Source organism: Myxocyprinus asiaticus, chromosome 33 (assembly GCF_019703515.2).
Source record: "Myxocyprinus asiaticus isolate MX2 ecotype Aquarium Trade chromosome 33, UBuf_Myxa_2, whole genome shotgun sequence".
Lineage (NCBI taxonomy): Eukaryota > Metazoa > Chordata > Actinopteri > Cypriniformes > Catostomidae > Myxocyprinus > Myxocyprinus asiaticus.
The window spans coordinates 2,157,898-2,174,633 of NC_059376.1; the positions used below are offsets into that span (position 1 = coordinate 2,157,898).

General features: G+C 36.3%; 1 protein-coding gene across 2 annotated transcripts in view; it reads right to left on the reverse strand.

Annotated features, from left to right (window-relative positions):
* Positions 1-16,736, reverse strand: part of LOC127424007 (intraflagellar transport protein 122 homolog) — a 98,432-nt gene that overhangs the window by 41,073 nt on the left and 40,623 nt on the right. For both annotated transcript variants that reach the window (XM_051668760.1, XM_051668759.1), the window contains exons 12-18: positions 11,971-12,108; positions 11,539-11,703; positions 10,069-10,266; positions 4,059-4,199; positions 3,916-3,969; positions 1,718-1,879; positions 322-488 (exon numbers count right to left, since the gene is read on the reverse strand). In XM_051668760.1, the coding sequence (XP_051524720.1) occupies positions 322-488; positions 1,718-1,879; positions 3,916-3,969; positions 4,059-4,199; positions 10,069-10,266; positions 11,539-11,703; positions 11,971-12,108 (1,025 nt within the window). The remainder of the gene's footprint in view (positions 1-321; positions 489-1,717; positions 1,880-3,915; positions 3,970-4,058; positions 4,200-10,068; positions 10,267-11,538; positions 11,704-11,970; positions 12,109-16,736) is intronic.

The following is a 16,736-nucleotide window of genomic DNA, read 5'->3' on the forward strand; positions in this document are numbered from 1 at the left end:
AAAGTGAATGGTGACTTACAGTACATACTGCCTGCTAACATCTCCATTTGTGTTCCACGGAACTGCATGAGGGTGAATAAATGACGAACAGAATTTGAATTTTTTCGTGACCTATTCCATTAACTACCTCTAAACTGAGAAGGCAAAAACAGGTTGATAAGAACCCTAAAATCTGATAGCTTGATAGGAACGTTGTTGCAGGACCAACAAGAAGGTTCTGGTAACATTGTGCTAAGCTTTGCAACACATTTGTTAACCCTATGTGTTGACCCTTATATCATGGCTGTGCATCACATCTATGTGTGTGTGTTAGAGTCTCACATGTCCACCCATCCGTGTTCTCCGATGATCTCGATGGCTTTCATGTGTTCTCCTGCGGTCAGGTACATGTCTGCAGCTGCACGCGGCTCTTTACTATTCTTGGCCCAGTCTGCCTGCTTCTTCATCAACAGCTTAGTGTCTTTAGGGTCTGCCGAGCCCAGGAACTCCTAAAACACACACACACACTTTAATTTCCACTGGACAATCCACTCGCCACAGGTCCAACTCACCAAAACACATGCCTTACTCAGTGTGACATACAAACACAATAAAAATACAAATATGACAAATGATAAACCGCATCAGATGGTGATGTGGGATACGAAAAGTTTTAGATTAAGATCTTACTTTTTATTAGTAGTATTTATTAACCATTATTTACAGCTGATAGGTTCAGACATAAACACACATCCACTATGAGTCCTTTGAGACACACATTTCTGCTAGTTTCTTTGATGTCATTGTTACGGCGTCTGCTCTATTAAGATCCATTTGCCCAGCAGCTGATTCAAACTTTTCAAAGGAACGACACAGACTCTGATCGCAAGCGGCTGTTTTTAATTTCCAAAGTGCAACCTCTGTGACAGATATGAGGCCAAACATGGTCTACTGATGATCTTATACCAAAATGTAAGGTCTAACGGGACAAATGGGACCCCGTCTCCACCATCGCAGTGCATGGGGCTTCTGTTTAGGAAATAATGTAACACTTCTTAAATCATATCTTTGCATTTATTTTGACTGCAGAAAGTAACTTTTTCAACTGAAATCATCTGTTATTAAGTCTGAATATTGGATGTGATGATCTAGTTATAATATTATAATATTATTATTTGTCAGGCTTTAGAAGTGCTTTAAACGTGTGAGGATGTGTATTCATCAACCTGTTACATGTCCGAATTAATCATAATCAGGCCTACTGAATAAAGTTCAAACTTATTTTTGCTGATATTTCAGAAAGAACCTACATATACTTCTTTACTGCAAACCATAGATATTCATATGTATTTACTTTAGTTAATATAAACAAACATTATTAAAATATATAATGCTTAAAATATGACTAAAGCTGCTCATTTCCACCACTGAAATCTGCTGCTCCGAACCCGGATTTCTTCTGAAAGTCAAATATTGAGCTCTGTTAGACTAGCTAAATACTGACCTCATCTTATGTAATGCTAACATAACACACAATGTGTGTGAACTTCCTGTTGTTATAAAATCAGGATTTCATGCCAATGTGCACAAGTGTAAATAAAGAACAGTTTGAACATGAAATCCCACATAAATATACAGCAGCAAGAGTAAATATGCAAACGTTATCTTATAATCACTCACACACACACAGATACTGTACAGCTTACTGATGAAAACACTGAAGCTGTCACACACACACCTTGGCGTAGTCAAACATGCGCAGGTCGGTGTACATGCTGAGTGCACGGCTGTCATGACCGCTTCTCCTGTAGAGTTTGGCCGCCTCATGGAACTTGCCCTGGTACGCATAAACGTCTGCGAGGAAAAGCTCATTATTGTTCTCTCCCCTCTTCTTTCTCTCCTGGATAAAACACACAAAAAACATACAGTTTTAAAAAGTATGTTCACCAAATTCCCATTACTGTAATTCAAAAAAATTCACAGCCTCATTGCTACAATGCACAAAATGTTCTCATTAATGTAAACAAATCTCATTCTCATTACTTTATTACATAAATGAAAATCAGTCTGTTTAAATTACTTTTATTTTAAATAAAGCATCAGTTTAATTTAGTACAATAAATACTATCATAAGGTATACTTCAAATTACAATAGACCTTACACACAGCAGCGCCATTTTTTATTTTGACGGGAATGACAAGGCAGTGAATCAACCCCTCACAGTCTCATTTTCATTCCCGTCAAAATAACAAATGGCACTACAGTCAATAAGGTCTATAGTCCTTTACATTACAATGTATTTTCCAATTCAAATAAAATATATTTGATTTAGCATTAGAGTAATGAGAATTGGGGATGGAAAATAATTAAATTGCTTAACTGTCATAAAGTCATTACAAATTTTTTTTTACACAAATTTAGATAGTGAGGTGAAATATGACCTGGACACGTTCATAACAGGTTTGGTCAGGTTCCCCCATAAATACATTTAAATATTAATGTCTAAATGTGTACTCAAAATCCAGTCCTGCCTGCTGTCCGACTCCCACTACTATGTGTTGCTGAGTGATGATGACTAACTGCAGCCTGTGCCACCCAGATATCACTTCACTCTACTACGATGGACTTCAGAGGATGAACTGATGCTAGCACCAACCATCAGACATGGGATACTTCACTGGACACTGCCAGAATCTTGGACTTAGGATGGACTCCACCAGAAATTAATCTACCACAAGCTTACAGTTGAACTGCAGTGCACCTTACCGACCTCAGCCTGCATCACCTTGGTCAAAGGATGGACTACACTCTTAAAATGGAATATGTAAATAATAAATTAATTGCAGCCTTCATCAGCCAAATAACAATAGACAATGTATCTGTTTGCACTTCTGCAGTTAATTAAGAATGTAAATTCTAAGTCATTAATCTTACAGTTAATATAATATCTTTTTGTTTAAACATTGAACCCATAACACTTACTGTACTTACCTTACTAATTTTAAACCATGACTTGCACTGCAATTAAATAACTAATATTGGCATTATATTCATGTTGTTTAGTCAGAGGGGAACTGGACCACACAGTCATTTTTCTCCATTAACCAACATCTTATGGAGTTTTGAGTTCCTTGCCACAGTAGCCTTCGGCTTGCTCACTGGGGTTCTAAATATAATTATTTTCTATTTATTTTAAGGCACAATTTACAATCATGTCTTTTTTTTTTTTTTAACCGCACTATTATGACTCGAAGACATTACTATATTACAGGTTTTTCTGCTGAAGCATAATTTTCTGTAAAGCTGCTTTGAAATGATATCATTGTGAAAAGCGATATACAAATAAAAATGACTTGACTACTCAAAAAAATATAAACAACTTTAATATTCATTCACACACACACGTGTCATATACAGCCACGTGCAACTAAAATTCAATGGTATTTCCATAGAGAACTCCAGACATCAAAAGCATTGCTGCAAAACACAAAGATTTCCACATTCTACATCAACACATATTCTGATTTAAAGGGATAGTTCACCCTTAAAATGAAAAGTCTGCCATAATTTGTTCCAAAAGGAGATGTTTAGCTGTTATTTTCACGTAATCACAGCATATGGTGACCAGGAGCTGCCAAGTTTGAAAAAGTTCTTCTGATGTCAAACAACAGCTCTGAGTGAATGTTTAAGTAATTATTCACTGAAAATCTTCCCCTCTGCCATACATATTTAAACTTATGCGAGTTATGTGACATTGACTCAAACCTGGCATGATGCATCTCGATGTGCAAAACAGTGGAAATGTGGCAGTGCAAATGAGATTTGAAAGCTTAGGCGGAGGGGAACATTTTCAGTGAATATTACATTCAATCCTTGAAAGTTGCTTATTTTTAAATCCCCCTACAGTGGACAAAAAGTTCCAAGATTTGCCTTACTTCAATGCTGTTGATGAGCTCCAGATAGCGCAAGTCTCGCACCCTGATGAACGCCTGTACAGAGAGAGAGACAGACAGATATATTCAAATATATGATTTCAAATGTTTGACAAACATCATGACAGATTCATGTCACATCTTACTTTCTTGGCAGTGTGGAAATCGAGTCCCTCCAGAGCTTCTGTGGCCAGATCCCTCCAATCATTATCAGTCACACCCAGACATGCAATCTGATAGGCTTCCTGAAACATGCGGCACTCCAGATACTGATGCATGGGAGAAGACTGCAGAGATATATAGCCGTAATGACAATGAGGGAAACTACACATAATAAAGTCTGCACATACAATATACACACACACACAAAAAAAAATCAATTATGTATTATAAATATCATTAGATATAATAAATAATATTATAAATAATTACCATTAAAATATAAAATATTGCTGTTATACTATTATATTAATAAATACTCTTTAAGAGTATTGCTACAAGGACTGTCATATATTTATTATTATTCATTCTTATAAATATTATAAATTATACATAAAATTACAAATAAACATTAAAATATTAAATGTTGCTATTATATTAATATTAGTACTATTACTATTATGGCAATAAATATTAATTAATAGTATTACTTAAAATGCTGGCACATTAATTATTCATTACTGTTAATATTACGAATAAGCATTAAAATAAAAATATTACTATTACATTATTGAGCTAATAAATTCTATCGAACAGTATTAATACAAGGGCTGTCAAATATTCATTAATATACCATGGTCTGTATTCTGATTGAATGGAATGAGTGCATTAAAACCGTTTAATGCACAGTCAGTTTTAATCACCGTTTTATATTAATTTGTTCTATATTATTAAGACAATGAAAGTTTTATGCCTCTGTTAAAATGACCTCCGGACATGAATATAGTCTCAGAGCTGGGATTAACCGTCACATCACAAAACAACATCAAGTCATGCACTGCCGTCTTTAAATCAACTGTGTAGTGCTACAGGAAACACGGAAAGTCCTGTAGTGCCGTATTACTCACCCAAAGCGCTTGTAAAGAAAGTATGGTTTGACATTCAGCTGTTTTGCACAGATGACTAAATTGTAATATGATAAACATCATCTGAAATTGCTGCCCTATTCAACATGTGCGCTAGAGGGCACCCCACGATCACACATTGCTGACTGAAGATCTGAAGGAGACTGTTTCATAACATGCAGCCTTTTGCAGTTTTGTAATCGTGTAAGGCCACATCGTGATTTCATTCTTAATTCAAACCAATCGTGCAGCCTTAATGGATACCATACCAATGTCTCAGAGGTCAAAGTCTGCAGGTTTAGAGGCTACAACATACACATTTAAAACAACACGTCTACCTCCACTGCCCCTCCCCGAGAGCCCTCCAAAAAGGCCAAATAGCTGCCCCACCTCCTGATGAACATATCCATGTTGCCTAGCCTTCTATATGACAACTCTTCCCAAGCTGCCACCCTGCCCATCTCCTCGCACCACTCACGAAACGAGGGGGCTCCAGCTGACTTCCATCCACTAAGAATAACCTGTCTGCCCACCATAACACCGGCCAGGATCCAATTCTTCATGTACTTATCTCCTACATCAATGACCACCACGTCACCCAAAATACAGAGCCTGGGGCAAAAGGAGATCCGAGTACCCAATACGTTGGCCATAAAATTCTGGACCCTCAACCAGAACTCCTGTGTCTTACGACACCCCCAAAAAACATGAGTGGTGTCTCCATCTTCTAAATGGCATCGCCAGCAGGTGGGTGTGTCCTTAAGACCAAGCCTATACAATTTAGAAGGGGTCCAATCAAATCTATGTAGAATCTTAAATTGCATAAGGCGCACCATTGCATCTCTAGATGCAGACTTGACGTTTTTAAGAATCCTAGCCCACACTCCCTCCTCCAAAAACAAATTTAAATCTTCCTCCCATAATCTTTTGAGGGAATTTAAAGCTCCGTCCCCCAGACTCTGAATTAGCAGGGAGTAATACACTGATGCGTCATGACCTTTTCCAAAAGCAGTAATCACCACTCCCAGAGTATCTGCCGCACTAGGGGGGCGCGTGCCACTCCCAAAAACAGTGCAGAGTAGGTGGCGCAGCTGTAAATACTTATAAAATTGAGATCTGGGAATCCCAAAACTTTGAACCAAATTTTCAAAAGGTCTCAATACTCCACTCTCATATAGGTCACCAAGTGTATTAACCCCCCTCACAATCCAATCTGACCAACAGAAAGGGGACTTATTAATGCATACTTTAGGGTTCTGCCATATGCTCGAGGCTACGTTTAAATAAATATCTGATTTAAACACTCTGGACACTTTTGTCCATATCGAGTGTAAATGCAAAATAACAGGGTGTGACTTAACTTCTCCGATTAATTTGATCGAAAGGCTATGCAGAGGCGAGGTAGGGGCAAGAGCTTCCTTTTCAATACAAAACCAGGGAGGGGCTCTCTCAGGTGGAAGCGACCAATGAACCAAATGTCTGAGACCGAATGCATAATAATAAAACAAAATCTTGGGTAGGCCTAACCCACCTTTGTCAATCGGCCTATGTAACTTATTGAAATTTAACATGGCACGCTTACCATTCCAAATGAAGGACTTCGCTATGCTATCAAATTGCTTGAAATAAGAGAGGGGGACATCTATAGGGAGAGATTGTAACAGGTAGTTGAATTTTGGAATACAATATATTTGAATTACATTAACCTTCCCAATCATCGATAAATGTAATGAAGCCCACCTGTCCACATCATTCGAAAACCTTTTTATTAAGGGATCAGAATGAACTGACTAAATCAGACAAATTTGCTGGGAATAAAATTCCCAAATACTTAATGCCCTGTTTGGGCCACTGGAAGGCGCCCGGCTGGAAGGCCGTTACTGGACAGTACGCCGTCAAAGCCAAAGCTTCGGATTTAGACCAACTGACTTTGTATCCTGAGAACTTGGAAAAGGAATGAATAATTCTGTGGAGGCAAGACATAGATCTAGTAGGTTCAGAGACAAATAATAAAATATCATCTACGTAAAGCAGAAGCTTATGCGCCACACCTCCCGCAATCACCCCTGGAAAATCATCCTCCCCCCTTATCGCAGCTGCTAATGGTTCCAGGGCAAGACAGAACAATAATGGGGAAAGAGGGCAACCCTGCCAAGTGCCCCTATTCAGAGTAAAATGATCTGAAATTAATCCATTTGTTTGTAACACTGCTACAGGGTGTTTATACAGTAACTTAATCCAACCAATAAATGTACTCCCGAACCCATACATTTCCAAAATCTTGAAGATAATCCCATTCTACCATATCAAACGCCTTTTCGGCGTCAAGTGAGATGGCAGCGACCGGAGACTGATCATTCGCTACTGACCACATGATATTGATGAGACTCCTGATGTTATCAGAAGAGCTGCGGCCCCGAATAAACCCCACCTGATCTATATGTATAAGAGATGTCATAACCTTACTTAATCATTCAGCCAAAATTTTTGACAACATTTTTACATCTAGTTGGATCAGGGAGATTGGACGGTAACTTTTACACTCATTTGGATCTTTGTCCTTTTTAAGAATCAGACTGATCCGGGCTTGTGTCATGGTTGGAGGAAGCTTTCCATTCTTTAATGAATCAATATAAACTTCCAACAAAAGTGGAGCCAGTTCTGTAGCATAGGATCTAAAAAATTCTACGGCAAAACCATCTGGCCCCGGAGCTTTGCCAGTAGGTAGGGACTTAATTACCTCGTCAAGCTCCTCCAAGGTTATCTCAGAATCAAGAGAGTTTTTTTTGCTCAGTCTTCAGTTTAGGAAGATCTAATGGTTCCACAAAGTTTCTAATATCTTCATCAGTAGACGAAGATGTGGAACTATAAAGATCAAGATGGAATTCTTTAAAGGCATTATTAATATCACTTTAAACTCAAAGAGTCCATGTACGCCTACGAGAGCTCCCGTGACAACTTTGCCATTGGATTGCTCAATTTTGCCTCACAAATTTGTAAGGCAAAATTACATAACATCAAATATTTTGTAAAACAAACCCCAGCCAATAGGCAGAATAAACACAAAGAACGTGTAGACTCATTCACAGAACTGTCTCAAAGGTGTGTTCCTTCACAAAACAAAACGTTCAGTTTCCTCGGTCAGACAAACGAATCTTCAGTGAGCCAGCTGATGAGTGCAGCAGATGACAATCAATCCAATGTCCCACAACAATACTCCAGAAATCATACTCCAGCCAACAGGAGGCATAAGCACAAGGAACTGACAGATTCATCCATAACTGTCCCGAAGTAATGTTATTTAACAAAACAGGTTTAGAGCATTTTGGATGATTTCCACCACATAAGTAAGTGCTACTTTTACTGTCACGTCAGCAATGACGGTTTTTCCTCATTAATGTCAAAATGACAGAGAATAAGAGTACAAACCCTTCTAAATTATGTGGTTCTATAGTTCTGGATTGAGTATTTAAATTCACAATTTTTAAAGAGAGTTTGGTCTCCATAAAACTGTGATATAATTGCACTACTTTATCTCTGTGTCTGATTTAGAATGGGCAGAACCCGTAGATAAAGTTAACCGTTATTGTTATCCGTCCAGTCAAAATTTGCACTGTAAAAAATCTATGACAGCTGTAACTAATCAATGCTGGCAAGTGACCATGGTATAAGCAGGATAATCCACGGCTAGGTGTGCGTTAAACGATTTGAAAGCACTTTGCTTTGCATCGGGTGGTTCTTTGCCTCCATGTTGTGCTTTAAAATAGTTTAATGCACACCTAGCCGTGGATTATCCCTTACTTATACATTATTATAGATATTATAAAAAAACTTTAAAATATCACTATGTTAATATAACTATTATTAAAATTATATTATTAAATACTTTTAAATAGTATTACTATGACAGATGTAATATATTATTTATTATTCATTATTATAAATATAATAAATAATAAATATTACAAAGAAACAAAATATAAAATATTACTATTACATTAATAATACTATTATTACTGTTTTCTGAATAAATACTTTTAAATATAATTGCTACAAGGGCTTTCAAATACTAATTATTAATTATTATTAATATTACAACAAATAAAATAATATCACAAAAAGATTACAATACAAATATTACTATTACACTACTGAACTAATAAATACTATCAAATAGCATTAATAATAGGGCTGTCATATTTTAATTATAATTCATTATTATAAATATTACAACAAATAAAACTTTATATTACAGAGAAACAATACAATATAAAATACTATTATATTAATATTACCATTATTACTACTATATAAATGAAAAACTTTAAATAGTATTGCTATAAGAGCTGTTATTTATTAATCATTCATTATAAATATTCAAACAAATAGTTTACAATATAAAATAGTACAAATATATATCAATATTAATATTATTACTATTAAATTAATAGATGCTATTATTATTGATATTATAAAAAAAAAAAAATATATATATATATATATATATATATATATATAACCATTATGTTAATATTACTATTATTACAAATATATAAAAAAATTATATTAATAGTATTAGTACAAGGGATCTCATATATTAATTATTATAAATATTATAACAAATAAACTATAATATTAGAGAAACATTAAAATATAAAAATATTACTGTTACATTAATAATATTACTATTATCAAAATAAATGCTTTTAAATAGAATTGCTACAAGGGCTGTCATATATTAATTATTCATTATTATTATTATTATTATTATTATAAATCATAAATAATATCACAGAAAAGCAATAAAATAAAAATATTACACAACTGAAGTAAAAAATACTATCAAATAGTATTAATACTTGGGCTGTCTTTAAATTAATAGATGCTATTAAATAACATTATTACACGTCCTGCAAATAAATTAAAATCATGATACTTACGGGAGACATTTCCTACTTCAACTTAAAAGCTAATGCTATTATTCCTGACTTGATTGAACTTATTGAGCCATCATGAAGCTCTTTCTCCATAATTTACTGACAAACAAGAGACTGAAAAGTCCAAACAGAGCGAATATCTCTCACTCTTGTACCTGTGGCACCTCCACTGCAGCCATAGAGTACACATGCAGGCAGAAGATCTTGGATCCGTTGTAGCCCACCACAAAGCCCTGCAGCTTCTGCTGGTGCACTGGAAAGTTACTGGCCTTGATGTTGAGATATCCACTGCCAGAGAAACACAGCATATCCTTGCACTGAGTATTCCACGCCACACTGTTCGCGTTGGGCTCCTGCAGGAACGTGCGCACAAATGATCAGAGTTGGGCTTCATTGAGTATGCACTGTAATTGTGTTTCTGGCACATTTAGATTACAGGCCATAAAGTCTAGATGATCTTTAAAAGTGACCGTTCCAAACCCTTTTTTTTTTGTCTTTGAAATGTTACAGAACATTTATGCAGCTCTTTGCCATACAACAGTTCATAATGACTCAGGACAGAAGACAAAGTATCATAGAAGTAGTAAATACAATTCATTACAAGTCTTCTGAAGTCATATGATAACTTTGTGTGAGGAACAGACCAACATTTAAGTCATTAAGTACTGATAACTGTCCTCTCTGCCAAAGCTCTGAAATTTGACACAATAAACATCAGATAACCTTGATCATATAAAAAAAAAAAAAAAAGCATCAGGTTTAAGGTTATTTATGACAAACATCGTTGATTCTAACATGCCTCATGACCAAACATCTTGAACGTCAAACCTGATAATGGGATCATAATGAGGAATTCAATTTTCCTTGATTTTTTGACATTGAGTTCATTGTACTATAAAAACATACTGTAAGTTTCAGAACTCAAAACTTCCTCCTTACTGCAAAAAGAGCATTTGTTGAAATCAAGCTGCCAAAACGACTCGTTCTCTTCTTTCTCCACATTGTGATATCACACTGACCGACTCCAAAACAACACATCAACGCCTACTTTACCTTATCACTTCTGTAGCCCCGCCCAGCAGTGGTGAGCAGTGAGACGACATGTCAGTCAAGAGCAGAGAGCCAATCAGAACAGTGAGCATTTACTGTCAAGTCTTATAGGAGAAGCAGCAACAAAACCGAGCGTTTCTGACAGAGGGTCAGAATGAGGGTGAAAAATAATCATATTTTACTAATATATGACTGTTTTGTGAAAAAACATAACTAATCTTATAAGTGAACCTCAAGTAACATATTAAAATAATAATGTCATGACTGCCGTTTTTTTTTTTTTTTTTTTTACGTTTTTGGAGCTAGACAGATGTGGTGATCATGAACTGGTCGTTATATGGAAAAGAGCAGCTTGGACATTCTTCAGTTTTTTACTATTGTGTTCTACTGAAGAAATATCAGCATGTGGGTTTGGAACGACATGAGGGTGAGTAAATAAAGACATAATTTTCGTTTTTGGTTCAACTATCCCTTTAACTGACTACAAGTTTCAGCTGAAGTTAAAGTGAGCAGGTATCATCCTTTCCACTTTGAGAAATGGCCATTAAAACCTTTAGAGAGGAAGAAAGAAAGACCTGAAAGAGCAGCTCTTTGGTGTGGATGTCGTACACCAGGCAAGTGTTGTGTTCATCCACCACAGCGAGTTTACTGCGTGACGTGCTCATGTCCAGACAGCGCACAGACGTGTTCTGCTTCAGTAGCATGATGGCAAAGGGGTTGTCCACAAAGATCTTCAGAATCTACATGTAAAAACGTTTGTGATGTCAAAAAACTGCCATACACTGGGTACATGCAGCAGGGTTTTGTGCCATTCAGAACCACGTGGGCGTGGCCAATATGAATTACATCACGAATATTCATTAATAATAGTTCTTCAATTCTTAATTTTGCCCAAACCTGATGTGCAGAGCATGACTTTGAATGTGTAACTATTTACTTAATTGATACTGTGGAAATAAAGCTGTACTGTTAAACCAATTTCAAGAAAAAGTTTCAAAATTACATACAGCTCCATTTTTCAGTCCAACCAGAAGCCCCTCTCGTCCAGGAGGGCCGCCGATCACTTTGATGTAGCGAATGAGAGACTCCATCAGCCACTCTTTCTCTTTGACAGCCGTGAACGATAAACACTGCAGTCGCTTTTCCTGCACATACACACACACACACACACACACACACACACAAAACAAATGACAACATTAAACATCTCTCTTTTTACCACTAAACTCATTTATTTAGCAAAATAACAAAAACGTAACAATCTAAACATTTTATGGAAAAGAGCGCCATGTACATACCGCCTAATATCTCCTTTTGTGGTTCACAAATCAGAGAAAGTAATACAGACGTACTATGGAATGAAATGAGGGTAAATAAATGATGACAGAATGTTCATTTTTGGGAGCATTATTTAGGAGTTGCTTCAGGCAGACTGTTCCTATAAGTGAACTATAAGTGCATTTTGATTAAAATTACTGCTAAATAGTTAATATTATATACAGCGCCCCCCTGTGGACACCAGTGGGTCCACAAGGGGGCGCTATATCACAAAAACAGTTTACAATTCAAATGTTTAAAGTCCCCGTACATAAAGGCCAGGCATATGAGGTATCGTTTGAAAGCTTAGAATCTGAACTTTTCAGAGAATAGCATCACTTTTGCATTTGTTACATAAAATAACAAAATAAGTCCTGAAATCATTTGGGTCGCAAATTAGCGCCCCCTAGAGGTAATGGGGTAGAAGTATTAATATGAATATAAAAGTCTTTCACATGGTACTTAAATGGACAAGTCATTTATCAAATGAAAGCTCTCATTCTCAGGAATGTGACTATACAGTTTATTTATATTTATACAGCCCTAATCTCAGTTCAAAAGATTTTCAAAATAAAATATGATTTCTGTCATCAAATACATCTCTCTCTTTTATGCACCGATCATTGCTGCTGTAAGCCCCAAATAGCTAAAATCTTTCTCTGCGTTTACCTTAGGGAGTTGTCAAAACAATGAGCCATTTTATACTTGTCTGTAAACTTGCTTGGCTTAATAATCCAATGTTATATCTTAGATGTCCAGCAGGAAAAGCATGCTAAACAAATCATCATAGAAATACGTTTTCGACTATTGATGATAAAATGTTATATATCATCGCAAAGATGTGGACCTAGATTGAGCTTCTAGCCGTTTTTAGGCCGAGATTGTGGACAGAACCACAAAACAAAGTTGGGACAACAACAACAACAAAAAAACAGAAAAAAAATAAATAATTTATCATAACATTATAAACACATTCAATATTACTAATGAATAATTTGAGTCTTTTTTTATTTGGGGGGTTTTCTGAAAAAAATTAGAAATATTTTGGCAATTAGTCCACAGTGTGTGAATACTGAGCTTTTTTTTTTTTTTTTTTTTTGAGTGTGAAAAACTGCTGGCGGCAGCAGTATTATTTATATTATTTAGTATTAGTTTAACGAATTAAATAAAACTGAAACAAATTGATTTCTGCCACTGCTGATGGGAGCAGTGCAGTGGTTAGTGAGGCATGTTTTGAGTTTGAATGGGATCATTCATATCACTCCACACAACATATGAAAAGAGACAGGGGTCATGACTCTGACATGACCATCAAATACAAGACTTTCATTCAGTCTGCTGTTCTGTGTGTTTCATAACTCTTATGCATGACCACATGCCTTTCATAAGAGATCAAACAAAAGACACATTGGTGTTCTGTTGGAAAATTGTTTGGTTCCACAATGACTGCAAGCTGTCTACACCCAGAGGCACTAAAGCAGCCTCATATAACATTATACTGTACCCTGCAATCACGCCTGTCACTTCAGATGAGGGTTTCTTAAAGAGTAACACTGTGTACATTTACCAAAAACATGCGAATATTATGAAACCTGTCAAGACATGTCCAGGTCACATTTCACCTCAAAATCAAAAGAAAATAAATCTATTTTCTAATAATAAAAAAAAAGTCAATCCTATTTTTAGGACTATTAAGATTTCTGCATTGTGACATAATTTTTATGAAATTAATAATTTGTAAACAAATTACTCTACTGATTACTTCAGCTAAAAGTAATCACATATTCTAATTGCTTCACTTTTAAAGGGACAGCTCACCTAAAAATACAAATTCTCTCATCATTTACTCACCCTCATGCCATCCCAGGCGTGTATGACTTTCTTTCATCTGCAGAACACATTTGAAGATTTTTAGAAGAATATTTCAGCTCTGTAGGTCCATACAATGCAAGTGAATGGTGACCAGAACTTTGAAGCTCCAAAAATGACAAAGTCAGTATAAAAGTAATCCATTTCACACTCAAATTTACACTTTCACTTTCTTCTTTGGTTTTTGGCAATTTGTATTCTTTGTATTCACCACCTACTGGGCAGGGAGCATTTATAGTAAAAAAGGATTTAAATATTGATGTTTCTCACCCACACCTATCATATCACTTCTGAAGACTTGGATTAAACCATTGGAGTCTTATTGATTACTTTTATTCAGTCTTGTGTGATTCTTGGATCTCCAGAGTTTTGGTCACCATTCAGTTACATTGTATGGACCTACAGAGCTGAAATATTCTTCTAAAAATCTTCATTTGTGTTTTGCTGAAGAAAGAAAGTCATAAACATCTGGGACGGCATGAGGGTGAATAAATGATGAGAGAATTTTTATTTTTGGGTTACTTTATAATACACTTTTCATAGAATATTTTTTTTCCGGTCAACGAGTTCAAAATAATGTCTATATCACAAAAACACAAGCAGATGTACATATGAACATAATTAATATTTTAAATGTATAATATCTACTGTAAATAATATTAAGAAATATGTGTAACCAAGTAATGTGCTTAAAAGTAATTACCTTAATTGAAAGTCAGTAACTGTAATCTATTGATACAAATTCAAAATGTAATGTGTTACACTACTTTGAGTCAAAGGTAATTAGATTACAGTTAAAGCTACACTATGTAACTTTTGCCCCTCTAATGGTTGAAACATAAAACTGCAAGTTACTTGCGGAAGAACACCATGTCAGCTGTGATTCGGCACTGCTCTTGTGGCGGATGAATCTCATGGTTTGAGCGAGGACTCAGAGATTACCTGCACAGCGGAGTCATGATGAGCTATTTTCATGTTGATATTACGTTATTCGCTTAAACATTTAGAACCGATATCACTTACTTTGAGGAAGATAAACAACAGTTTTAATTATGAGTATTAAAGTGTTTTATCCACTACACAATACACATTAATGGTTGTACTGTACTACACATACATTTAAGAGGTGAAACTTGTGGGAGTTTTCCGGGATGCCACGTGAGAAGCAGACGTGTGAGACACAAGCTCTGCGAACTTTGCTAGTTTTTTTAATTATTTTCATGTTATAATCTGGCGAGATACGATACACCCAGTTACATACTTGCTCTTTGAGGAAAACATGGCAAAGAAGTCAAAATCCTCAGACTCTGGAGACATTAAAAGACACTTATGTGTTCAAGCTGAGGCCTCTGATGGGACTGCGAGACGGGGACTCGATTTGGACAGCACGTCGGTAGATGAAATTCAGCGTCAACTGTTCAACATGTCGGTGATGTTGACGAAGGTTGTTGCTGACTTAGAGGATCTCGCTGTAATACGTCAATCAATTACGGCGATGGAAACAAAATTCTCTGAGTTGTTTACAAGAGTGACAGAAGTTTAAAAATGAATCGATTATCTTGAGTCATCGGAAAGGGAATTATCCGCTAATCCGCCCGCGTCCAAAACAGATTTGGAATTAATTTAGGAAAAACTGGAATATTTTGAAAATATGAGCTGAACGAATAACATACGAATTGTTGGAATTCCTGAGCATGAAGAGGGCAGAGATATGGTGGAATTCCTGGACGAGCTCTTCCCAGGTCTGCTCGACATAACCACAAGCTGGAAATCGAGCAAGCTCACAGAGTCCCTGCTCGGAGATCTGCTGAGGGAGATAGGCCCCGATCGATTTTGGCCAAATTTCTGAGATCATCCGATAAAGATCTGGTGTTGCGCCAGGCGAGGAGCAAAGGGAAGCTTTCTTGGAAGAACCATAATGTTTTCTTGTTCCCGGACTTTGCGAATTCGACAAGAGAGAAACGCGATCGGTTCAAGGAATGTAAGAAACTCTTACATCAGAAAAAGATCTCGTTTGCTCTGATGTTTCCGGCCAAACTGAGAATAGAAACGAAGAATGGTCGCAAAGTATTTACATGTCCAAAACAGGCACTCTCCTTCATAAATACATTGGAGTAAGCCATTTGATGTTTCTTATATTAGTGGACTGACTCGCGGTTCAGTGACTATTATCTGAGGAAGCTGGGTGCCATTTTTGTTTCTTTTTGCGCTGGCTCCGCCTAGCGGCTGGAGTTTGTTTTGTGACATGACTCCAAGAAACTTTTGCATTGACGGAAGATATTTTTTACACTGAAGTTTCCAGCCATATCGAGAATGGACACTTTGGATGACCGCAAAATATCTACACGCTCACATAAAGGACGACTTTTATAAAGTTGACGGGCTGAGTAAGTTATGGTGTATTTTTCTTTTTTTTTTGCGGCCTCCACGTTAGTTTGGCTCTTGATCATCCGAGGAACCAGGATGTCGGTTTTGTTTTTCGTGCTGGCTCCGCCTAGCAGCTGGAGCTTGTTCTGTTGAATATCACTCCTTTGGAACAGCTGTGGATAAATCTGTTTGTTCTTTGTGCTTATTCCTCCTGCTGGCT